This window comes from Daphnia magna, linkage group LG6 (genome assembly GCF_020631705.1).
Source record: "Daphnia magna isolate NIES linkage group LG6, ASM2063170v1.1, whole genome shotgun sequence".
Classification (NCBI taxonomy): Eukaryota; Metazoa; Arthropoda; class Branchiopoda; order Diplostraca; family Daphniidae; genus Daphnia; species Daphnia magna.
Genome location: NC_059187.1, coordinates 6583082 through 6607451, shown reverse-complemented (window position 1 = coordinate 6607451; position 24370 = coordinate 6583082). Strand labels below are relative to the sequence as shown.

The window sequence follows — 24370 nt, the reverse complement described above, 5'->3', positions numbered from 1 at the left end:
AACCAACCACCAATTCATTGTTTTTGGACAGCTCCTTTGACTGCATTCCAACACCATTGAGAGACCGTTCCCTTTTGCATCCCTCAAACATTCACCTATTCTTTGTGTTCTCAACAGATCTATCTACTGCGTTCCAACACACTTGAGAGACCGTTCCCTTTTGCACCTGTCAAACAACCACCAATTTATTGAGTTCTTACAACTCCTTAAGAGACCATTCCCTTTTGCATCCCTCAAACAAGCACCAATTCATGTTTTCTTGACATCTCTATTGACTGCGTTCCAACACCACTTAGACACCATTTCCTTTTTTCATCCCTCAAAGAACCACCATTGCATTTGTTCTTGACAACTCCATTGACTGCGTTCCAACACCATTAAGAGATTGTTCTCTTTTGTTCCAGTGCGCGCACTGCCATTGGTTCGAGAGGGTTCACGTGACTTTTCGTACCTGGAAAAAGGTCGACTACCTGAAAAAAGGTCGACTACCTGGAAAAAGGTTTACTACCTGGAAAAAGGTCGACTTCCTGGCGAAAAGGTCGACTGCCTGAAAAGGGTTCGAACTGCCGCCGGTTAGGCTTAACCTTTTTCTTTCGAATTTGCGCGGACAGGGCAGGTAAAAGGATGGACGGGGACAAACGGCGTGCATGGCGGAAACAACGGACAGGTTGAAAACGACGGGCAGGGGCCGGCAATGGTAAGGCACTAAAATTGCAAGTAAAGGACCAAGTAAGGAGCACGGACATGACGTTGGGGGCAGTTTCCAAGTTCGTTCATCCGTGATTTGTCTTTCCTCCATTGTTTGTTACGTGTATGAGAGGTACAACTTGACAATACGTGGATTAAGTGGATTAATAAGTTGTAAGTAGATTATGGGGCTTTACATGGATTCAGCGGCTTAACATGGATTAAGAGGCTTAAAGTGGATTAAGGGGCTTTTAGTGGATTAAGGGATTTAAGGGCAGGTCTGACCTTCCACACCAACACTCAAGACTAGGGTTACTGATTATCCGTCCTGGGAAGGGCCGCCGTATACTATTCTATATTCTATAAAAATCTAAGGAAAAATGTGGGAGGAGTTTTGAGACTTTTGCGATGCACGCATCCTGTGATTGGCTGGCGTTGGGAGTAATTGGTGGGATAGGACTTTGGAAGACTAGATGCGTAAAAGGTGGACAAAATCGTGGAAATTGGCAATTTTTCAGTCCATGGGCATTTAGTAGGACGGGTGGACGAGACAGCATGTGACCCGACGGACAGGGCAATGAATAGGTTGACGGCCAACTAAAACGGGCATTTTGGTGGGCAGTAAGTGGGTTGACGGGCAGAGACTGTGAGGAGGATGATAAACAGAGGCAACGATATAATCGACGGGCCCCCTACAGTGGTTATTTTTGCTGATCGATTGTTGATCGACGGGCAAAGAGGGGATTGGCGGGCAGAGAGGAGTTCGACGGGCAAAGACTGTTAGGGATTAGATATCCAGAGGCAATATGTAAGTTGACGGACAACTTCATTGGGCATTTTTGTGGGCAACGAGTGGGACGACGGGCAGAGACTGTGAGTGATTCGACGGGCAAATGCAACGAAAATTTTGGCGGGTAGTTATTGGGTCGGGCAGAGACTGTGAGTGAGTCGACGGGCAGATACAAGATTGGGTTGACGGGCACAGACTATGAGGGGGCGGACGGGCAAAGGCAACGATAGGGTCGACGGGCAACTACAGCGGGCGTTTTGGCGGACAGAGAGTGCGTCAACGGGCAAAGAGGGTGTTGACGGACAGATGCTGTGAGTGATGTGACGGGCAAAGGCAGCAAGTGGATCGACGGGCAGAGGCAAAGAGTTGGTAGGTGGGCAAAGGCATAAACCGGGTCGATGGACAGAGACAACGAAAAAACCGCTGAGCAACTTAATTGGGCATTTTGGCGGACAGGTTGTGGGTTAACGGGCAGAGGTAAAGAGTGGGTTGACGGGCAACTACAGCGGGAAATTTGGCGGGCAGTAAGTGGGTCGACGGGCAGATACTCAGAGGGGAGAAATGAACAGAGGCAACAAAAGGATTGACGGGTCACTATACTGGGCGTTTTTGCGGATCCATTGTTGATTGACGGGCAAAAATTTAACGTTAATAGTTTGGCAGAATTAAATGGCGAAAAAAGCGTTAAAAATACGCTAGCGCCACCTATCTCCCGGCCCTGGACGGGCACAAAGTTACTAGTAGTCTTTATATTCTTGGTCTGTGATCAGACAGTGCCCGACCAGACGGGGAAGCACAATAGGGACAGACTGACTGACCTGCTGTAGTAAAGAGGTTCAGCCTTTAATATGCCATCGGTACTTACGACTCGACTACGTCTATACGACTTAACTACGTTTAGGATTCTTCTTATTCATAAACTATCGAGTGATGAGTGGGTGAATCGCCCCCGATTCCAAATAGCATAAGCCCGTTCAAAATTGAGGTTTTTTGGGTAGCCGAAAGACGAAAGACGAAAACCGAAAGACGAAAAAATTTCGTTTTCGTCATCGACTATTAACACTACAAATTATTTCGTCTCATAGGAGCCGTTATTTTAGTGAATGTGCCAAGAAATACATATTATTATTGGTAGATGGCATTTATTTAGTTTTTGCCGCTTACTTGTGTCGTCTGCAGATTTTCTGATTTTCGTGTTTGATTATTGTGATTACTCTTTTTTTCCTTTTAAATTAAAATGGAAGTAGGAATAGAAGAGAGCAATTATGAGTACGAACTTTGGATTTGGAAGCTGAAGGTTGTTTACATCATGTTATCACTAGAAAGTGAAGTTGTCATTGGAAAAATGTGCAGCTGCCCGTAGAAGACGACCGATTGGAAAGTTGTGGACACGTTTTCATAACACTGAAGAAAAACGTGAAATGCATTCTTGGTACAATACGATCTTAAGAGAAGCTGCAATGCATGACCAAGTTGTCTTCTTTAATATCACAAGGATGACTCAAAGATTTCATCGGTGACCTTCTTTTGGGCATTTTTATCCAGAAGCTAATCGAACAACAATTAAAAATAGTCAGAAATCACGAGGGATACACGACACCCGCTTGTTGATAAATGAGAGCAGACAGATTTGGCATTGCTAATGTTGCCAAAATATCAAAAATTATTTGCGCATCAAAAATGGAAAGTTGTGATTGGCTGTTCAGTTTTCAGCTTCGTCTTTCATCTTTCCGTCGATTTTCGGCGCCGAAAAGTTTAGAAAGTTTCAATTTTGGAAAGACGATTTTTATTTTCGTTTCGGCTCGCTTTTCCTTACGTCATAGATGAGTATTGGACTTCCAGTACACAAGAGCTAGAAACAATATTACCATCAGTTGAATTTGGAGATGTTTGGAACTATCTAGTCTACAGAAAACAGTTTTATACAGCTAACGATATGAATAATTATAAGAGCTGCAAGTCTTATGAGATAATTTTTGGAGATGGGCTGTTTTTTTAGTTCAAGGCATTAAAACTTACAAATAATACTCATTTTCTATGACGTAAGGACAGTCACACTGTACTTCATTAAGCTTAGCAACATATCTTTCTTTAGCATCGTTTGGTAAAGTTGAAGAATAATCAGATAAGTCAAATAATTCAATAACTGAATCATGTAAAAGATCTTCTGCATCCTCAGAAGACATTTACATTCCTAATTATACCAAGAAATTTAAGTTTTAAAAGAAAATTACACATTTTTTAAAGTTACCATTTGCTGTTGACTGTTTGTTATTGTTTCAAATGTTGATAGCCCTTCACTGTAACGACGATTTCAAGTACTAGTTGTAGCGAATTCTTGAAAATTTGGCACTTGAAATGTTAGCAATATCCTGACGTACAATGTGCCACAATAATTTTGCTCCTGGTAGCAAAATTAATGGGAGAAATCAGTCCTCAAAGTCGTTAGCCTATGTTAAATCCACCTAAACAAGGCTAAGTAAGACTACAAATGGCGGCTTGCAGGGTTGCCGGACTACATGAATACTGCTTTTCGCAACATGAAAATGGTCTATAGAAAAATTTAAACAACAATTAGATTTATTAAATTTAATTATTTGTTAAATGAACTGTATTCAGTCAAAAATGACGGTTAATATTCTGCAATAAAAAGTTAAATAGGATAAGGAATTCTTAGCATGCAAGCGAAGTAAGCGTTGCCATTTTGTCAATGGTCATTTTCAAGGGCGTAGGCATATAAAGCCAACGCTCTTCTACTTCAGTCTCCCCCCTATTTCGCCTACCGGTTTGGAGGCTCATTGTCCCTACAGATGTAAAATGAAGGCAAGCGAAAAAGCCTTATATCCAAGGAGAAATAGGACTGGTCAAAGGAGAAATAGGACTGTTCAAAATGTGTTAAAAAAGCAGTCCTATTTCTCCCAGTCCTATTTCTACAGGAGAAATAGGACTGAAAATTTCCAGTCCTATTTCGTCTTGGTCCTACTCAGTGTATCGTATTTGGGTATTAAAATAAAATACTTAAAATACGTATTTTATTCGGTATTTGTATTTGGGCTGTTTCTTATTTAAAGTATTTGTATTTGTATTGGTCGTTTACGCTGAAAGTGAATATAATACAAATACAAATACAAAATACTTTTTTTTCAAAGATTTGAAGTTTGTAAATTGGCAACAGTGTATGAATCGAAAGTAACTTCATTTTGACAGCGTTATTGCACCTGCAAAACGTTTTGCAATAGCTTTTTCAAGTTTCAAAACTTTCAATTGCATTTTTCGTCGTCTGTTTGTCTCGTGTGTGTTTTCATTAAACCACAAGTTTCTTTAACGTATATCTCTAGTTCTCTACAAATCGGATGGTTTCTTATTACTGTGCGTTCTGAAGAACTTGTATAATACCCACGGTAAGTAAACAAATGAATAGCGAATCCACTGTTAGGTACAACAGTGAGGTAAAACATAGTTATAGAGAAGAAAACAATGTTTTAAAAGTGAAATGGTTGGTTTTCCCATAAGACGCTGTAGACAGCGTACCACAGATTGGACACAAATTTGATTTTCGCATTTGCGGAGAATGCGCAACGTAGGATGTCCAACTGCTCCATAAAGGAAAAAAGTATTTTGTATTTGTATTTGTATTTGTATTTTATTTTATTTGGTATTTGAGGTTTTGGGAGAAAAAATGTATTTTGAAGGACGAGTATTTTAAAATATAGTATTTGTATTTTTAAAATACTCGTTTTTTTTAAATACGATACACTGGTCCTACTTCACCGCCAATCCCATGGCGCCTTGAGGCAAAGCAACGTTTCATATTTAGTATATACTACGCATGAGTATACGAGGTAACCAATGTCGGTATTATTTAGAGTGGCGTGATCCTCTACCGGTTCCCCTACTACTTTGGTTCCGGCCGCGAAAATAATGTATTGTCCATGGTATTCCGTCGACGTCACCAGAAGATGACTCTGCGTGAAAAACAGCCATGACCTAATCTAAAATTTTGAAAAGCGACGTGGAAATATACATACGTTTATGTTAAATCTACTGTAAACAGCTAACCTAAATTGGTCTTGTGTGCACCATAGATATTCGAATACGTCAGTCACGACGGAGAAAAGATCTGTTTCTTGATACATTTAAATGATAGCTAAATTTCAAAAATATTTATCATTTGTCTGAATTCAAAGTACAAGGTCAAACGTAGTCAGGAATAGATTCAATGTCCACGAATGGTTTTATGATTTTCTCTTTCCATGGCTATTAAAAACAAAGCTCGTCCTGTCAGCATTTCTTGCACTCGGCACTCGTTAGATATGGTTTTAAGAAACATCGCAGGTCGCAACTTGTCCTGGTGAATCGAAGATGAGCGAATTTCATTTTAAAATCTTCCATGAAAGAAAGAATACACCCATACTACTTAGATTACTGTTTTACATAGATAACCGAAAGGGGACCGCTAGTTGTTTTTCTAGGAATGGACAAACTGTAAACACGCACGTGCCATCTAGCGTCGAATTCTCAGATATTGTGCCTCAGAAAACATGCCATGTCGAATTGGCCTTGTAAGTCTGGTTTCCTGCCTTTCAATTTTACGGCATCAGTTCATTCTCTTGATGTTGCGCGGGTCAGAAGGTTGATGTTTAGGCCATTAGGCGTTCTCGTGTCGTATTGTTACTTGTGAGCAAACATAGAGAAACATAACATTTTTGAAAAATTTCCCCATTAACATTCGGGATGATAAGGTAATTCGGTTTAGATGAGATACAAGTGTAATATCACGATAATACGTTCAATATACCTCAGCATAGTTACATGAATAACATAACACTGCAAATAGCGCAAACTTAAAATTAAAACTAACAAAATTTCATTACATGTTTTATTAAAAATAAAAACTGTTTTTTAAAGATTATATATATGAATTGGCCTATTGTCTAAAAAGTCAATTTAAAATCTTAGATACATGCAACAATTAATTAACAACAAATATTTAAGCAGCCATCAAGTTTATTTACGTATTATTTTACTAAATCGCAGAGTTGTGAAAGGAAATAACATCTTCATATTTGTTACTTTTTTTTGCATAGTAATTAATGATTTTTCTCACCAGCTTTAAAATGCCTATTGAAACAGCATTTTTGTTCCTTATCCAATGTGTACTGCATTTATACACAATCATCACATGGCCAATCTATTTTCTAGTCCAAAAACCATGGAAAGCTAAAGCTAATCACAACAAATTAAAGGTAAATAGATTTTAACTTCTCATACACGATTATTGTTAACTAATATTTTCTCGTGCATTTTCTAGTCAGTAGCATTGATGCAGGGTGATGATTTTGTCTTACATCGAAGTGTATCTCAAATCAGTGAAGTTCATGTCAGATTCATTCAAGATAATATTGACACCATGGAAAAAGTATTCAGATTTTCTGTTCGCCAACATGGACAGAAAGCAGCACTTGGTACAAGGGAAATTTTAGCTGAAGAAGATGAGATTCAACCCAATGGTAGAGTTTTCAAAAAGGTAATGCATTAACATCTTAAACAAAGTGTAGATTTTACAAATTTATCTCTATGGTAGTTTGTATTGGGAAGCTATCAATGGAGAAGTTTCACACAAATGGAAAATGAAGCAGAAAGCTTTGGCCGTGGCCTTCGTGAATTGGGTATCAATGCAAAAGAAAATGTCGTTTTATTTGCCGAAACGCGAGCCGAGTGGCTTATTGCTTCGAATGGCTGCATGAAGCAAAATATGCCTCTAGTAACTTTGTACGCAACACTGGGAGAAGATGCATTGATCCATGGTATCAATGAAACTGAAGTTTCGTGTGTCGTTACGTCACAAGAATTATTACCGAAATTCAAAAACATTCTGCCCTGCACACCAAACGTCATGGTTCTGGTAATAAAGTTTTATTATATTTGAATGTTCTAAATAGCATAAATGATTATATTTATTTCTGTCAGGTTGTCTTTGAGGATGCTATAAAGCCGCTAGATTTTTCCGGCTATGGAGATTTAGTAAAAATTCTTCCTTATCGTGAAGTTATAAGATTAGGGGAGATGTCAAGTAAAACGGGGTTATTACCAAAACCTGAGGATACGGCCATCGTTATGTACACCAGTGGCTCTACAGGTTATTTATTATATATACAGTACAGTATATTAATTTTTTATTTTTGTTAAGTTCTCTTATTAATTTTTGTTTCTGTATAAATCTGGTATAAAAGGTCCACCAAAGGGAGTTCTGATGAGTCATGAAAATGTGATGAGCTCCATGTTAGCATATACAAATGTTGCCGAAATTTTTGAACATGATGTGTATATGGCGTATTTGCCACTGGCACATGTTCTTGAACTTATTGGGGGTTAGTCACGTTCAAACTCGTTTGTAGTTGTCCTTGATTTTTTTTTACATTACTTGTCTGTTTAGAGAGTATGTGTCTCTTGTACGGCATTCCAATTGGCTACTCCAATCCCCTAACTATGACCGACAAGTCAAGCAAAATCAAACGAGGGAGCAAAGGCGATGCTTCCGTGTTAAGGCCTACTATAATCGCATGCGTTCCGCTTATCCTCGACCGCATTTACAAAAGCATTCAAGAAAAAGTAGAAAATGGTTCGACCATGAAAAAAATTCTCTTTAATCTAGCAATGCAGTACAAGCTTGACTGGTTCCAACAAGGATATGACACACCCATTATCAATTCGTAAGATTCCCTCCAAAAAACGTTTATATACATCTCTCTCTATTTCTGTGTTCTTTTCAGATTGATGTTTCGACCCATTCGAGCAATTTTAGGGGGACGTATACGGTTCATTCTGGCTGGAGGTGCTCCCCTGGCCCCCGAAACTCATAGATGTTTGAGAGCTGCCCTTTGCTGCCCTGTTCTTCAGGGATATGGTTTGACGGAAACGTGTTCAGCGACTACAATGATGGATATGGATGATCGATCAACCGGTATCTTTATTATCAAGTGAGTCGTTATAACAAAAATTTGCAACGCCAAATTTTTTTGAAGGAATGACTGGTGGGCCGTTGACCTGCTGTGATATCAAATTGGTAAATTGGGAAGAAGGCAATTACAGGGTGAAAGACCGACCCTATCCACGTGGGGAGATTCATGTCGGTGGACCAAACGTCGCAGTTGGTTATTACAAACAACCACAAAAAACAGCGGAAGAATTCTACGAAGAAAACGGTAGGCATTGGTTTCGCACGGGGGACATTGGCGAATTCGGACCGGAAGGAAATTTGAAAGTAATGTTAAACACATTATTTGGGTTTTGTATATCATTAATGTCCTTATTTTTCAAGATCGTCGATCGCAAAAAGGACTTAGTAAAGCTACAACTAGGCGAATATGTCTCCTTGGGTAAGGTTGAATCTGAACTGAAAACCTGTCCCTTAATAGACAATTTATGCGTGTACGCAGATCCTACCAAGATGTTTGTTGTCGCGTTAGGTAATAATAATTATATTTCTGATGAATATAGAAATGGTTCTATTTTTCGTTTATGATTTCACAAAACAGTTATGCCAAACCTGGATCATTTGAAGACAATCGCCTTGAAAAGTAAGTTTTTGCTGAGCTATAGTGTTGCACGACTCATTGTATTCTTGATACATGACCGCCAATAGGCGGCCTCGGTCGCTACTTTATTTTAAACGGGAAATTGGTCGCCGTATAGAGCATCCAAATTGTATTACAGGTGGCATAGCGTGGGAAAATATTGAAGAAATTTGCCTTAACAATTTCGTTGAAAACTCTTTCCTCACTGAAATTCAAAAGTATGCTTTGAAATGCCGTCTGCAAAAGTTTGAAATTCCACAGGCGCTTAAGCTTGTCTCAGAAGTTTGGACGCCAGACATGGTACTTTTCATTATGACAAGTTTCATTTCAAGTTACATGATTATTTGTTTTAAATAATTTCTTAGGGGCTTGTTACAGCCGCATTTAAGCTGAAAAGAAAAAATATCCAAGATCGTTATCAGTTGTTGATCGATCGAATGTATTCGTAGGAAATTACAACGTCGTCATTCCCAATCTCATTATCTCGGAGTCGCATCTCTTGTAGTCAACAGTTCAAGTTCTTTTCTAATTCGTGATTCTTGTTTCGAATAGGAATTATTAGATAACTAGTGACGGTACTTCTGCAGTCCAGTTGAGTGAGTGGCATGTTTGTTGATATAATTATGTAATATCCTAAATTTTCATGACCTCTACAGATTGGAGTGCCAGGCATAATTCACTCTTCAAAAGTATAATAGGATGAATACTAGTAATATCGTATGACAAGTTGTTTATTTTAATAATCAAAAAGGGATGATATACTTATTGAATGAATGATGCCTGGTTGTTATGATTCTTTGCTACTTACCTAATTTAAGTAAATGAAAAATTGAAACAAACATTATTATTTTGTTTAGTTTATTTTTTCTGTTTAGGGCCTTTTAACAAAATCATAATAACAAAATGGAAAACAGTGTATTCTTCAGATCATAGCTGAAGCTCTTCGAATATGGCTTGCTTTTGTTTCATTTAAGGCAACCTCTAGTAAGTTTGTCAAATGGAACAAATTTGGAATGTCAGCAACAAAGTGGTGATGTTTTTTAGAATATCTATCTTTCAGCTGCAGCTCCATGAAAACAGTTGTGTTTTCATATGTCTCCAATGTTTTAGATGCAAGCTAAAAATACCATTGTTACTACACACAAATATACTTAATTTTTTAATTATTGATGTGGTCATTCTTACTGTGTTTTCAAACCTCCAATTCAATGTTAAGAACTCAACATGGTTAATTTCAGTTTTCACCAATATCTCCGAGAGAGTGTCCTTCTTCATGACTACACTGTCCCACAGCAAAAATACTTTGTCGTGTAAAATTGGTTGTAAGCTGTCAACAAATTCTGACATAGTAATTTTCAGCTTGGTACACTCTAATAGCAGCTGAGAGATCTTTCCAACCAATTTCTCAATTGTCACATGTTCAGTGTTCAGCTTCACTAAATGCAAATTGAGTTTGTTTTCATGTGACTCTAGTTTTATCAATTTGTACAAATATACTCACATGCAGCATGTGTATACAACTTGGGCTTACTTTTATTCATCAAAACTTCCCAAGCAATTCCAACAAAATCCCTCAGTACTGAAAATGTAGAATTGCTAAAGCTCAGAAGGAATTTCATGACTTAATGATGGGTAACAAACGATAACAAAGCACAAATTTTTTTTTTACATATAAAAAATGCAATATCATATGGCACTTGGCACTCTAAATGAAATGGATACAAAAATAAACTACGAGACTTCCTTTGTCCTTACCATCCTCGCTATGATGTTGAAAAAATGCTAAATCTTCGTAATTAGCAGCCAGGTCCATTCCTACGTTTCACAGACTACGAAGTAGAAGACTACGATTGCCGCCATAAGGCCATGATCTATAAACCAACACAAACTTCAACGGTACACGGACTATGTTCCGATCTCGCTGTCGTCTAAATCGGACCTTCTAGCGGGAAAAATCGGATCTATGTCCGATTTTTCCACAAGATGCCATTTTATATTCTTTCACTAGACGGCTCTAGTGATCGGACGTACATCCGTTCTCCAAAAATTTCGAATTCAAAATCAATGGGCATTATTGAACGGGCATTGATCCGTTCACGGAAACGCTAATTCGTCAACAACCGGTCCGTGGCGGGCGTTCCAATTTTGTGTGATTGTCATTATTTACGTTTATTGTTTTTGTTTTTTTCTTTTTATTTGTTGTATTTGTGTTTGTTTTTTTTTAAATCTGTATATATGTTTAAAAGAATAAAATTTTTTAGTGAACAAAAATTGCTGTATCCTGTATTTTATTTCTTTTAGAACCACGAAACAAATTTTACATTAGAACAGAAGTAAGAATATATTATTATTTGATAGGTAATATTAATGAATTTCTTACCATTTAACGAATTTTATTTAGGATTAGTGAAATGCATAAAATTTTTACAGTCTTACTCAGCCAAAGCTTTAAATTTGCATTCAGTGTGTTGGCTGCGTTTTCCATCCACGTTGGGAAGTACACTTTTTTATTAAGAAGGTAATCTATTGTGGCATTGTAAAAAAATTAACACACTTATCAAACAGGTAACTTATTTCAAAAAATTGTAATGTTATAGCCCTGACATCACTCTTTTATTTTCCCTTTTCGGGGTTCGAACCCACTAGGTTGACCAGGGCAACAACAAACAATTGAATAGTCAATTAGAAAGCAACCTTCTAAGCCTAGCATCAATAACTAAGAATAAACCATTAAAGCTAATTAGGTATTTTTTTATGTAAAAATGTAATTAAATAATGAAATAATCAAAACAATTTGTTCGTGTCACTCTTCACTCATTGTATTTGCTTTATGTTGTTTATGAATAAAACACTGTATGCTTACTCTTTAAAACAAATTGAGTTTTTATTTAAAATGTATTTGTGTTTACATACATTCTTGGTAATTTAAAACGTTGGAATAATAATAATGAGAAGTTAGAATTCAAATTTGAATTACGCGCGTCATCAAAATGGCCGCCGCAATGGATGCCGGGAAGGGGCCAAGGGGGGTACATTTTATTGGAATTTGTGGTTCTTAAACTATAAAAATCGAAGTAAAATATCACATCAAAACATGCTAGAGATAATAAAGAATCTCAATAATATATTTTCTGTTTATTTTGGTGTATATTAGTAACCAAACAACGTACCCAAAAATATCTGTTTTTGGCCCTCCCCCCCCCTAAAATGTCATAAAATAAAATAATTAATTACGAGCTAAGTTTTCAGCGAATTTTCGTAAGTTTTACGGCAATCGATAGGTATTTAAAAGCGCTATCTATTTGGTGAATTTCATCAAAAAATATTGAAAAGGAAAAAAATTCTAAATGAAATAAATTTTTTTGCGTTTTGTCGCTTAGGTCCAATACTGCGCTTGATCGATTAAATGAAAAAAATTTGATTCATTTCGAATTTTTTTCCTTTTCAATATTTTTTGATGAAATTCACCAAATAGATAGCGCTTTTAAATACCTATCGATTGCCGTAAAACTTACGAAAATTCGCTGAAAACTTAGCTCGTAATTAATTATTTTATTTTATGACATTTTAGGGAAGGGGGGGGGAGGGCCAAAAACAGATATTTTTGGGTACGTTGTTTGGTTACTAATATACACCAAAATAAACAGAAAATATGTTATTGAGATTCTTTATTATCTCTAGCATGTTTTGATGTGATATTTTACTTCGATTTTTATAGTTTAAGAACCACAAATTCCAATAAAATGTACCCCCCTTGGCCCCTTCCCGGCATCCATTGCGGCGGCCATTTTGATGACGCGCGTAATTCAAATTTGAATTCTAACTTCTCATTATTATTATTCCAACGTTTTAAATTACCAAGAATGTATGTAAACACAAATACATTTTAAATAAAAACTCAATTTGTTTTAAAGAGTAAGCATACAGTGTTTTATTCATAAACAACATAAAGCAAATACAATGAGTGAAGAGTGACACGAACAAATTGTTTTGATTATTTCATTATTTAATTACATTTTTACATAAAAAAATACCTAATTAGCTTTAATGGTTTATTCTTAGTTATTGATGCTAGGCTTAGAAGGTTGCTTTCTAATTGACTATTCAATTGTTTGTTGTTGCCCCGGTCAACCTAGTGGGATTCCGATACCTGGAAAAGGGAAAATAAAAGAGTGATGTCAGGGCTATAACATTACAATTTTTTGAAATAAGTTACCTGTTTGATAAGTGTGTTAATTTTTTTACAATGCCACAATAGATTACCTTCTTAATAAAAAGTGTACTTCCCAACGTGGATGGAAAACGCAGCCAACACACTGAATGCAAATTTAAAGCTTTGGCTGAGTAAGACTGTAAAAATTTTATGCATTTCACTAATCCTAAATAAAATTCGTTAAATGGTAAGAAATTCATTAATATTACCTATCAAATAATAATATATTCTTACTTCTGTTCTAATGTAAAATTTGTTTCGTGGTTCTAAAAGAAATAAAATACAGGATACAGCAATTTTTGTTCACTAAAAAATTTTATTCTTTTAAACATATATACAGATTTAAAAAAAAACAAACACAAATACAACAAATAAAAAGAAAAAAACAAAAACAATAAACGTAAATAATGACAATCACACAAAATTGGAACGCCCGCCACGGACCGGTTGTTGACGAATTAGCGTTTCCGTGAACGGATCAATGCCCGTTCAATAATGCCCATTGATTTTGAATTCGAAATTTTTGGAGAACGGATGTACGTCCGATCACTAGAGCCGTCTAGTGAAAGAATATAAAATGGCATCTTGTGGAAAAATCGGACATAGATCCGATTTTTCCCGCTAGAAGGTCCGATTTAGACGACAGCGAGATCGGAACATAGTCCGTGAACAGTTGAAGTTTGTGTTGTATAAACTGGAGTTCGAAGAACTGTCGTCTGCTAGGGCTGTTTTGCTCGTCTCGTCTGCTAAACCGTGAGAAAATTTTGGGGAATCCGCTAGGGGCGCTGACTACCCGGGTTAGTCATCATTTTACCGCGTAAACCATGGAGAGTGACGGCTGAGTGTAGTTTAATCATCGAAAAAATCAGTTTTAAGCTAAAATAATTACAAATTAATTCATGTTGTTTATCTATTTTTCAATATCCCATGTAATCAGCTCTAGTTTATTTGTTTTCATTCGATGTGAGTGACACTATGAGCATGATATGTGAATCCCTAAGTCTTATGCTGTGCTATTATCTCTTAATCTAATATTTTAACATTTTCTTGCAATATGACAAAGAAGATGCCGAACCGTTGTTATGTCCCCGGATGTAAATCTGGTTTTCCAGATTACCCAAAATATCTTAGTAAATTTACCATGTTTAGTGCACCTAAGGATGGAAAGTTATTGAAGCGTTGGAATGAATTCATCCCCAGGGAGGGAACTTTGAAACCTTCTTCTAAAGTATGTTCACATTATTTTGCAAGTGACGATGTTTTCAAACAAACAACGTCTTCATAAGAAACTCCTTTGACCAGATCATCGCTGCAGTTGCGAAAGATGGGTAGGGGGGGGGGGTTCCCAAAATTTGTTGTTCTGAACAAAACCAACAAACGGCCCCTTTCTTGATTTTTGAATACGTATAAATAAGGTATCACATCGAAGCTAAGCGGTACAAAAAATATCATTCAGGAGTTGGGAACAAAGCATCAAAAGTTACATAAATTGTCATTGATGGTAGTTTAAATAAAAAGCCGGAGACTGATCATGAGATAAATGATAAAGCGTTGAATTATTTTTTATTATTACATTATATTAGGGTATTCTTCCTAAAGTCGTATTCCGCATATCTCGTTTGCTTTAAATAAAACAAAAACCCTAAAAGTAAGTAGATTTTGTACTAAAGGCTATGCCTTACGCAGTAATATCGGCAAAATGATGACTAACCCGGGTAGTCAGCACCCCTAGCGGATGCAAAATTTTCTCAATCTTTAGCAGACGCCAAAGCAAGCAGACGACAGTTCTTCGACCTCTAGTTTATAGATCATGATAAGGCTGAGAGGATTGGGCAAAGACATGCGCGTCCTATGCCGTTTAGTGTCGCATTGTCGCTTTTCTGAACTTTAACTGTTTTTGTTCATTTCCCTACTGATCTAATGCTTCACACACTGCATTTCTTCTTGTAACTATTTCACTTTTTAACTATGCATTAAGATTTTAATTATGTTAGGCTATTTCCCAGTTTATGTAAATTATTTCAAAATTCTAACGTTTTACTAACATTCAACAAAAAATAGTTTATTAACCCCAATTTTTCCCATTGCCAAGGCAGAAGAAAAAGTGGGTTACTCGGTGAATTACTCGTGGCCTGTTGGTTATTTAGTATATTTTTTTACAAATGTAATAGTTTCCGCGCGTGACTGCGTAGACTATTAACGACAAATTTAGAGGTTTAATGTAATTTCTGTATTTACCGCATTGAAAGTACACCGAAACACCGTGAGGAAAAATGCAGCATGATGATGAAGCACAGGACAGGGGTTCTAGTACACTGAAGAACAGGAATAACACACAAGTTAAGGGAAGAATGGTCCGTCTAAGAATCTACTTGTTTCTGATTTTTTGGTCCTATTTGTTACATTTCTTAGAGGTCAAAATGAAAAGGAAGCAGTGTATGGTCTACTCTTGGCCTTGCCCTAGTGACAAGTAAGGGGGAACATTCTAGACTAGCTAGATGGGTTTTCGATTGGAGGTCACGAGTAGAAAGTCGTTCCCACGGTCAACTCCCCGCATTGCTTTGTGACAATAACAGGGGCTACCCTGAAAACGTTGAACTCTCAAGGTTCTTTGCAATCTGGGAGATCAATTCCTTACACAAACAGCATGGTCAAAGAACCCTGGTTGAAGCACGATAAGCGCTAGCCCTCTCGTAAAAGGGAGACCAGCATCCGACCACGATATAATAGCAAGGTACACGATTGCCGTATCACTCTCTGTAGGGGAAAACGGCGGGTGTTTACTAACTGGTTCCAGGATTCCCCGCTAGGTTCGCTAGTCTAAGAGGCTGGTCGTCTACAGGGGTGATAGGGCAAAACACCTTTTTTTATTTTTAGAATTTTTTTTTATGAGTTCATGTGCCAGAAAAGTAAATCGACTAGGGCTTCTTTTCATTCCCGATTTTTTGGGACCAAATTCTAAATGACGGTGCAATTTGGGATTTTTTTATTTATGTTTTAAATTCATCCTATTTTGAAAAATTGTTCCGTTTGAGGCGTTGCCTAATTCTTTTTGTTTTTTATTTCAAAGCAGAAACATGCCGTTCGTCCGTATACGGTGTCATCCAATCCCAAAAACGTCTAATCAGCATAGGTTATCTCCCGCTCTCACCCACTCACAGCCACTGCCTCACTGCCTGTCACTGGTAGAGTCATACAATACAAAACATGATTTTGAAAACTAGGCAACGCCGCAAACAACAGGAATCTCCCAAGGAAAATTTCTTGAAACTCTGGGAGATCTGTCTGAAAAACATAACAGGGTAAGTCTATTAGCTTCATATGTTCCTCGTTTAATTTCTAATAGGCTTCTTCATTAATTTATTAATATGTTTTATGTAGTGTTAAAAAATCAGCCCAATGCATTTTGAAATGGCTTCCAAGGAATTCAAATTCAGTAACTATCATATTGAAGCTGATATCAAGCGTGTCAACAACATGGAATGCAAAGCTTGTGGCACAGATCCTTTGGCATGCCATTGTGATGCAAATATGAAATGCTACAGGCTTGAATCAGCAAACGAGTAAGTTGTATAAAGGTGTATAATTAATCCTCATTATCTGATTACCATTTTTAATTCACCTAACTATAGCCACGGTAGTATTCCTTTATTTGAAGGCATTGCTATTGCCAGAGATGAAGAAGTCAACGAATTTATTGCAGGTGTAAATTCTGAGATTCCTGAAGTAAGTCTTTGTGTTATCAAATATGGTTTATTATAAAAGCATTTTCTAATACAACGTATTATTTTTTGTTTCCATAGCTTAAAGGTCATGGAACTTGTGGATCGTTAACTTTTAGCTGTTAAGACTTGTTACTAGCTGGAAAGACTGACTCTACGTACTACAAAGGACTTGATGAGACAGGAATCGTTTCGCTCTGCTGCAGACATGGAGTAATTCTAAAAGCAACCAATAGGTATCAAGGAGAAACTTACCCGCTGATTGCATTCTTGCATTCATTTGCCTTGAAACTGGGAATCTTATTTTTCTGTTACGATGTCATCTGTCGTAATTATAAATTCGTTGAAAAACTTGGGAGACTACGATCAAAGTATTTGAGCTTAACTTCAAATATGGAACCCTTCCTATCGCGATTTCACGGAAAAGCTCATTCTTGGGTCTGCCAGGTAATTTATAAAGTTCAATCAAGCTAAACTTGATCGATCATAACTGTTAGCGAAACTTTGCAAAATTGCCTCATGTAAGGATGGGGAATGGTTTTCTTACTTTTCCTTACTTTTAATATTAAATGGGGAATAGTTGTGTGTGATGATGATGAATTTATTGTTGCACAACGTTTTTGCCAAAGACCGAGATAACAGTTAACAAGACGAGTCTGATTAAAAGAGACTTACTGACGAAGACTGCAAATAGACTCGAAGATGAACGAAAAGCGACTGAAACAAGCCTGACACAAGACTGACTGCTGATGAAGACTGCAGAAGACTGCAAAAGAGACTGACTGACAATCTGGAAAGGGGCAACATTTATACGAAGGAGCAAGGTCACTTAGGGTTATGTGTCGCAAAGAGAATTAATATTTTGTGTGTAAATGTAACACATATGTGGAGAATTCACACGTTTGAAGGCCAGGTAGAAGGGAGATTGAAGGCCGGAGCCATCGGTAGATGACCTATCGGCGGAAGAGGGGTAAAGGGTTGTAAGCGTGGGAAAGGAGAAAAAGATGTAACGAACGCGGTTGACCGTTCCTTATACTTACAACGGATCTTTGATGAAGAAGAGTTCAACGACATTTACGATCACTCCGAAATAATCTGAATAATTCGTTGCATGGCGTGGGTTTTCTGTAAAGAACAATTCTGCAATACGATTTCAAACGATAAAAACTGCAATTAAAGATGGAAGATAATAATAATGGCGTGGGCGCAATAGTACATGAAAAAAGGCAGCCGGAAGTATCGTTAAAATATGTCCATAAGTATACAAGTTAAAATACGTTCATCGTCTATTAGCCGCACATTTTAGTAATATTTAATGAACATTACACAGCTTATTTAGCTTTTTGCAAAGGATAAATTTTTAGGTAAATTCCGTTAACAAAGCAATACATGCACAAGTAAAAACAACCTCTAAATAAGTTCCACATCCTTTTAAACAATAAATTGCTCATCATTCTGTATAAAGATAAACATATATGTGTGAAAGAAAAAAGAAATTAAACGATGTCTATCAACAGTCTTGACCCAGTTAATATATGGACCTTACTGAGTTTTTGCACTTTAGGAAATTTGTGGCCAACTTTTTGGCAAATTTTTTATTTTTTAATACGTCGCTTTATTTTTTTCGGAAATGAATAGGCCAAATTTTTTACGTATTTTTTGGTGCTTAGAATAGTTGATTCTACCTTCCCAATGATTAGTTATTAATTATTTAACATTGGCATTGAAAGAAGAAATTTCGAGCATTGCGTCCAAAAAATTTTTAAACTGCCTGCTTGGGTAAATCAACTATGGTCTTAGTCAGGGTAGAAAAAATGCCATGGAATGACGAACTTTTGCAACACAAATACCATTTGTGTTGGCCAATTTCAAACACTTGAAATCTAAACATAATCCATAGTACCATTTTCAACTAATTCCTTTAGACATTACACATTCTGGCAAAAGCCAAACATCAATTAGTGATGGTTTTAGTGAAATAATAGGAAAAATAAGAAGATTACCAATATTGTTTTTGTTGTTAACACTGCAAACAACAGAAGACGACATCTACAAAATGTTAAATTAAAATTACTTCAAAAACACTTACGGTAAAAACTGTGTATTCTAAATATAAACTGAATAATCTAGTTTATTACCTTGTGTCTAACTATTTTCTATCACTTACCACTTTAGAAATTATTCAACTAGAAAAAATAATCCCATAAGAGACCCTGTTAAAAAAGGGTGTGGTTTTCCTAAGATGGTGGATAGAGACATTGCCGGACTACAGGAATCCTGCTATTCGCATTCTGCAAGAGGTCTACGGCCGTGTTTACGTTTTGTTTTTTCTAAGGCTATGGTCTATGTTGGCTGTGATTTTAATGTTTTTACAAGTTAATCTTTAACTAGAGAAGAGTAACTGATTTCTAAAAACCCCTTATTTTTTTTTTCTTGTTGGTTAGTTTAGAAATTTATAGATCTTCAAACACAGTGCTGTCATTGAGTATTTGTGAAAGTTCTGCTAGTTTCAGATTTCAGTTCATTATCTGTTATTTTATTAATGTTAGAGATTTTCGGATTATTCATTTAAATTTTTTGATCTTGTAAATAACAGGTAAGTTCATTAAAAACCCTTTTAGCAGCATCCATAATGTGGTTTCTTAATGTGGTCTGTGTTGAATGTCAATGTGGATTTTTCCAAATAACAACTAACTGCTTGTAGCTTAATTGAGTAAGGTATTACAATACAAAAAGATGCTCCTTTCCGAACAATGTTTATTAAACAGGTTCTGATCTGTGATGATGCGAAGCATTTGCTACAATTATTCATTATCAAAGGTTTTTTTTATCCGTGCTGACAAACCAATAACTATGTCTGAATTTTTAAAAATCAATAAAACAAATAAAATTATAGTCCCAATGAAAATTTCAATTTTCAGATTGCTTTAAACCTTTCTGTTCAATAGCAGTACAAAAATATTTTTCTCCGCTTATGGTAAATATCTTACCTACCTGATTTTCATTGAATTTAGGGATATTCATCTAAAATAGAAATTTTCATTAGGTAAACCATGTTAGATTTGTCTATTCAATCATACCTTAACAGTTGTACCATCGACTTGTTTCTTAAAAATAACAATCCAAGTATTATTAGTATTTGGCGGAAGAGAGCAGGATTGAGTAGGGGATGCAGCTGTTCGGGTAGTATGAGCTGGCAGTTTCTCATTTTCATCACAGGTCTGCATTACCGTTGACACACTCGAGGTAAAACGTCTTACAGAAGCGGACATTTTCTCTGTTCTAGACGTTGGTTGAACAGATGGGACATTCAAGGCAGTCTGGCTTACAGGAGCTGGCAGTTTTCGAGTAGCATTGCACTGTACAGGCGAAACGCTCAAGACAGTCCGGCTAGTAGGAGCGGGCAGTTTTTCAGTTGAAGTTGCTGGCGGAGCAGGTGAGATTGTCGAGGCATTACGGCTGGAATGAGCTTACAGTTTTGAGGTATTAGAGTTCTGCAACCCATCAGATGAGACCGTAGATGGGCTCTCTGTAGGAACACTGACTGAAGCAGAATTCTGCTCTTGAGATTACTGAATTCGTCAACTGCTAATTTCTTTGAAGAGGAGTTCAGTCGATTTGTTTTCTTTAATTCTTTTATTTTTTCCTCTCTTCTTCTTTTTTGTTCTTGCCAATCTCTGGTTAACATGCGAGCTTCTGTATGAAATAAAAGGTTTTTTGTGACAACCGAGATATTATGCATTCAAAACGATTAAATTGCATTCCTTGTAACTTATCAATTTCGGTATTCCATAGTTTTTGTACCTCGCGAAATTCTTGGCGGTTCTCTATTTCTTTGGCAAATAGTCCTTCCACAATTAGGTCTGACGAAAATTTAACTTCGTTTTTACTCATCAAGAGCCATAGGAAATTGCATTCATTTTCACGTGCCATATTTGCCATCTAATAGGGTCGTTGCACCAAAAATAAATACTGTAAAAAAAATTATGGGTATACTCAGTTTTTCATGCTGAGTCGCGTGGTATTATTTTCTTTTTTGTAGCTTCTAAGTAATTGAAATTATTATTTAAAGTTGAGATAAGCCCCTCCCCTTTCAAAACGGACCTTCCACCATATTTGGTGGGTGGTCCTTCATTTGTGATCAAAGTGCAGACGAACTTCATGTAGAAGTGGATGGTGCTTTCCCTTGCAGAATCCTATTCCACATTTCTGGTCTACCTTCTTACAATCGTTGCTGTTGTGATTTCGCCCCAGGCATAGGAAGCAATTTCGGATGTCGTAGATGTATTGGGCTCTCTGAGTAGGTGACAAACTGATGAACTTTGGGCATGAGGCCAGGCGAGGCCAAGGTTTAGCAACACAATGGCCACACTTGTTGGACACGCGCGCCTCCTCGATAGCGTTGTTTGTCGCAAAGGGGTTCGAGAAACCTCTCCTCCGGCTTTACTTGAGGTTTATTTACTTGCTGAGTGTGTGGTCCCTTTCCTACTGCCACCATCGTACGAACGTACTTTATGCTCATAACTTCTTCTAACTTCTCATAACTTCTTCTTCGATTCCAGCCAGGAATCGAGGTGTCTTAAGTTTGGAATTGTTGGCAGCAGTTGATTCGTCTTTTCACCCCATTTAGCTACAAGTGGGTCAGGTAACTTGCCCAGGATACCGGCGAGTGCTACACTCGACTCCAGTTCGTGTCCATATCCTGATGACTCTAGCGTAGATACTGCGCATGCAGTTGGGATGAAAATGCCTCGATGGTATCTCTCCGTACCGGTGGTAAGTCCATCAGCCATTGAATGTATGTCTGCACTACTAAATGGGGGTGGCCGTACTTGCGTCAAAGTTCTTGGAGTGCGTTTCGATAAGCCATTTGGGACGTTAATATCTGACTCATGCCAGCCCGTAGGTTGCTAGCGAGCATCGTATGAAGAAGCGTCAATCGGTGGGCGTCCGAAACGAACATATCATGGACCATGCTCTTAAAGGTCTGTATGAACATGGGCCAATCTCGCGGATCTCCAGCAAATTGCTTCAAGTTCGGCAGCATCGCCATGGTGACCACCGTTTGTCCTTCTCTTACGGGTGGGGTTTCTTCAAACGGTTGATAAATCCACCCGTCAACTTACCTGTCCGTCACAGCGGCTCCGGGGTTGGATACGTCTGTGTATGATTTTGATGAGCCCGCTCCTGCATTGCTCATTCACGTGGAAGAAAGCTGATTCTTAGTCCTGGTGATGGTGAGTAAGTCTTGCAGCTCACGCTGCTCTCTCAATGCCTTCTTCTGATGTCCTCGACTCGTCTGCTTTCTCTTAGTTGTGAGTCTTCTAGCTCCACGGCAAGTCTCCTTTGGTTCGATCGTAGTCGAGCTTCGATTCCCTCGGTACTGGTGTCTGCAATTTGATTTTCAAAAGGCTCGTCGTACGGTTCAGAATCAACAGCTTCTCGGATGTATTGGTCGATGAACTTTGTCCATTTTCTATAAGTCGCGTCCAACTCGGTAGCCCATTTTTCCATCTTGGTCGCCTCCTCACCAGTAGGTTGCAGCTTGTTGACGTAGTTCGTGTGGTGACTAAGGCATTCATTATAATACTCCAGCAGGTTTTCTCTATGCACCTGTAGCGCCTCGATCTTCCCCTTTTTATCCACGTGCCTCTTGATAACGGCTGGAGTTTCGTAAAGCGGGTCCGAGCGATTTTCCTGAACTTTAGGTAGTTGAGCATGCTGTTGCCTGATTCTTCGTCTGAGGCCGGCAATTCTTCGACTTCGGGGTCTCTTTGTTGGTCTGTCATAGTGCTCCTCTCTCCGATTCCAGTCGAGACGGGCTCACTTCCGTTCTCTAACTCACGAATTGGATTTCTCTTAGTGACCAAAAACTGATTGGTTTGACGGTATTTATTAGTGGCATTCTCTATTAATTTGTCATCTTATTCTACCTCAGTGGTCGAGATTTGATTTTGGGCCTAAGCCTTGCTCGATATGTGGGCTTTCAGCTTCTAGTCCTCTTATGACTTCAGTCTATCGAGCTTTGGTATGGTCTTAGCCTGTTCAAGAAAATTAGTTAGTTATCGAGTTGAAAACTGGACTCCATACCAACATTGGATTTGTATATGGATACATGAATCGTTTAAACTTGAGTTTCTGATTTTGGGATACTGTTGACATTTCGATATCGAACAAGAGCAAAAATTTGAAATTATACCAACATTAGATTTGTACATGGATACAGTATATATATCGTTTAAACTTGGGTTTCTGACTTTGGGGTACTATTGGCATTTCGATATCGAACAAGAGCAAAAATTTGAAATTGTATCAACATTGGATTAGTATATGGATATATATATCGTTTAAATTTGGGTTTCTGACTTTGGGGTACTATTGGCATTTCGATATCGAACAGCAGCAAAAATTCGAAATTGTATTGAGATTGGATAAATATTGGGATATATACATCGTTGAAATTTGGGTTTTGGACTTTGGATTATTATTGGCTAGTCGATATCGAACAACAGCAAAGGTTCGAAATTGTATCGACATCGGTTTAGTAGCGGGATACATGCATCGTTAAAACTCAACTTTCTAAGCATGGCCCAGGATGGAATGAAACCACATTCCAATATTTTTCCAACCATGGACCAATTTCATGTAACTTATAACGCATTTACGACGTGAACCGACCTAAAATCAACATCGGATTAAGAAATAAGAATGGTCAGTATTTTTTCCTACCCGGGTGTGCTTTTTAAATTTGTTATTTTTTATTACATTTTTTGTTGTATTTTTGAAATGTTTGGTCTAAATTAAAGATTAAACGTGAAAATGAAATGATTATTGTGTAAATTAGTATCTAATCAGTAAAAATAATAGAACTGTAACCACGTTCTAAATGTAAATAAATTTTGGTTTTCATTGGGAAATTTTTTCTTAGTTTTTAACCAAAATCCGGAATTACTCCGGAAAACATATTACTTAACATGTATAGAAATACAGTACCCACGCCAGGTATTGGATCACCTCGGTCAAAAAACGGCGTTTTAACCCGCGCGAGATAGGCCTAACGGTGTCTCGCGCGTGAATTTTTTTAAAATACTAAGATTGCTCGTACGAGGTAATTTTTTTTTAATCAGAAAGATAAAGAATTAGTCTTTATCTTTCTGATTTTTAATTTGTAAAAAGTATAGTTGTTATATGGGAAAAAGGATCATTTTGAAATATTGGATCCCCCCCGACATGTGCTGCATTCGTTGTCCCTACCCGCGGCTATGCCGTCGGGTATTCCTCCGAGCTGGAGCCCCAAGCAATGCCATTTGCAAATCCAAACTTGATAATTTACCGGACAAAGTTATTTAACACATTAACATCTTCATAAAAGTATTATAAT

The 24370-nt window shown here is 37.4% G+C and overlaps 3 protein-coding genes and 2 long non-coding RNA genes across 8 annotated transcripts; 2 read left to right on the top strand and 3 right to left on the bottom strand.

The window, feature by feature from the left end:
• Positions 1–3447: 3447 nt before the first annotated feature.
• On the bottom strand, positions 3448–3788 carry LOC123473695. Its single transcript, XR_006647924.1, has 2 exons — positions 3729–3788; positions 3448–3671 (listed from the first exon to the last, which is right to left on the bottom strand). It is a non-coding gene; the product is annotated as an uncharacterized LOC123473695 (long non-coding RNA).
• Positions 3789–5177: 1389 nt separating this feature from the next.
• Positions 5178–5933, bottom strand: LOC116925899. Its single transcript, XR_004395806.2, has 2 exons — positions 5537–5933; positions 5178–5469 (listed from the first exon to the last, which is right to left on the bottom strand). It is a non-coding gene; the product is annotated as an uncharacterized LOC116925899 (long non-coding RNA).
• Positions 5934–6058: 125 nt separating this feature from the next.
• Positions 6059–10222, top strand: LOC116925897 (long-chain-fatty-acid--CoA ligase 4). Of its 4 annotated transcripts, XM_045174672.1 has the most exons (15): positions 6059–6219; positions 6588–6723; positions 6789–7004; positions 7062–7382; positions 7448–7616; positions 7711–7848; positions 7914–8190; positions 8251–8441; positions 8503–8741; positions 8799–8946; positions 9016–9057; positions 9173–9354; positions 9420–9650; positions 9711–9871; positions 9930–10222. In XM_045174672.1, exons 1-13 carry the CDS (start codon positions 6212–6214, stop codon positions 9501–9503), a joined length of 2151 nt encoding a protein of 716 aa, XP_045030607.1. In that variant the 5' UTR covers positions 6059–6211; the 3' UTR covers positions 9504–9650; positions 9711–9871; positions 9930–10222. The 4 variants fall into 4 exon arrangements, with proteins under 4 accessions (XP_045030607.1, XP_032788547.2, XP_045030608.1 ...); XM_032932656.2 differs by having other exon boundaries at positions 9194–9354; positions 9420–9871; XM_045174673.1 differs by lacking the exon at positions 9711–9871.
• LOC116925898 (COMM domain-containing protein 2) lies at positions 9896–10971 on the bottom strand. Its single transcript, XM_032932657.1, has 4 exons — positions 10810–10971; positions 10556–10633; positions 10240–10490; positions 9896–10171 (listed from the first exon to the last, which is right to left on the bottom strand). Exons 1-4 carry the CDS (start codon positions 10865–10867, stop codon positions 9977–9979), a joined length of 582 nt encoding a protein of 193 aa, XP_032788548.1. The 5' UTR covers positions 10868–10971; the 3' UTR covers positions 9896–9976.
• A 5450-nt stretch (positions 10972–16421) lies between these two features.
• On the top strand, positions 16422–17352 carry LOC116935353. The gene is made up of 4 exons (XM_032942675.2): positions 16422–16569; positions 16649–16830; positions 16900–16993; positions 17071–17352. The coding sequence occupies exons 2-4, from the start codon at positions 16667–16669 to the stop codon at positions 17113–17115; spliced, it is 303 nt and encodes a 100-aa protein (XP_032798566.1). The 5' UTR covers positions 16422–16569; positions 16649–16666; the 3' UTR covers positions 17116–17352.
• The last annotated feature ends 7018 nt before the right edge of the window (positions 17353–24370 follow it).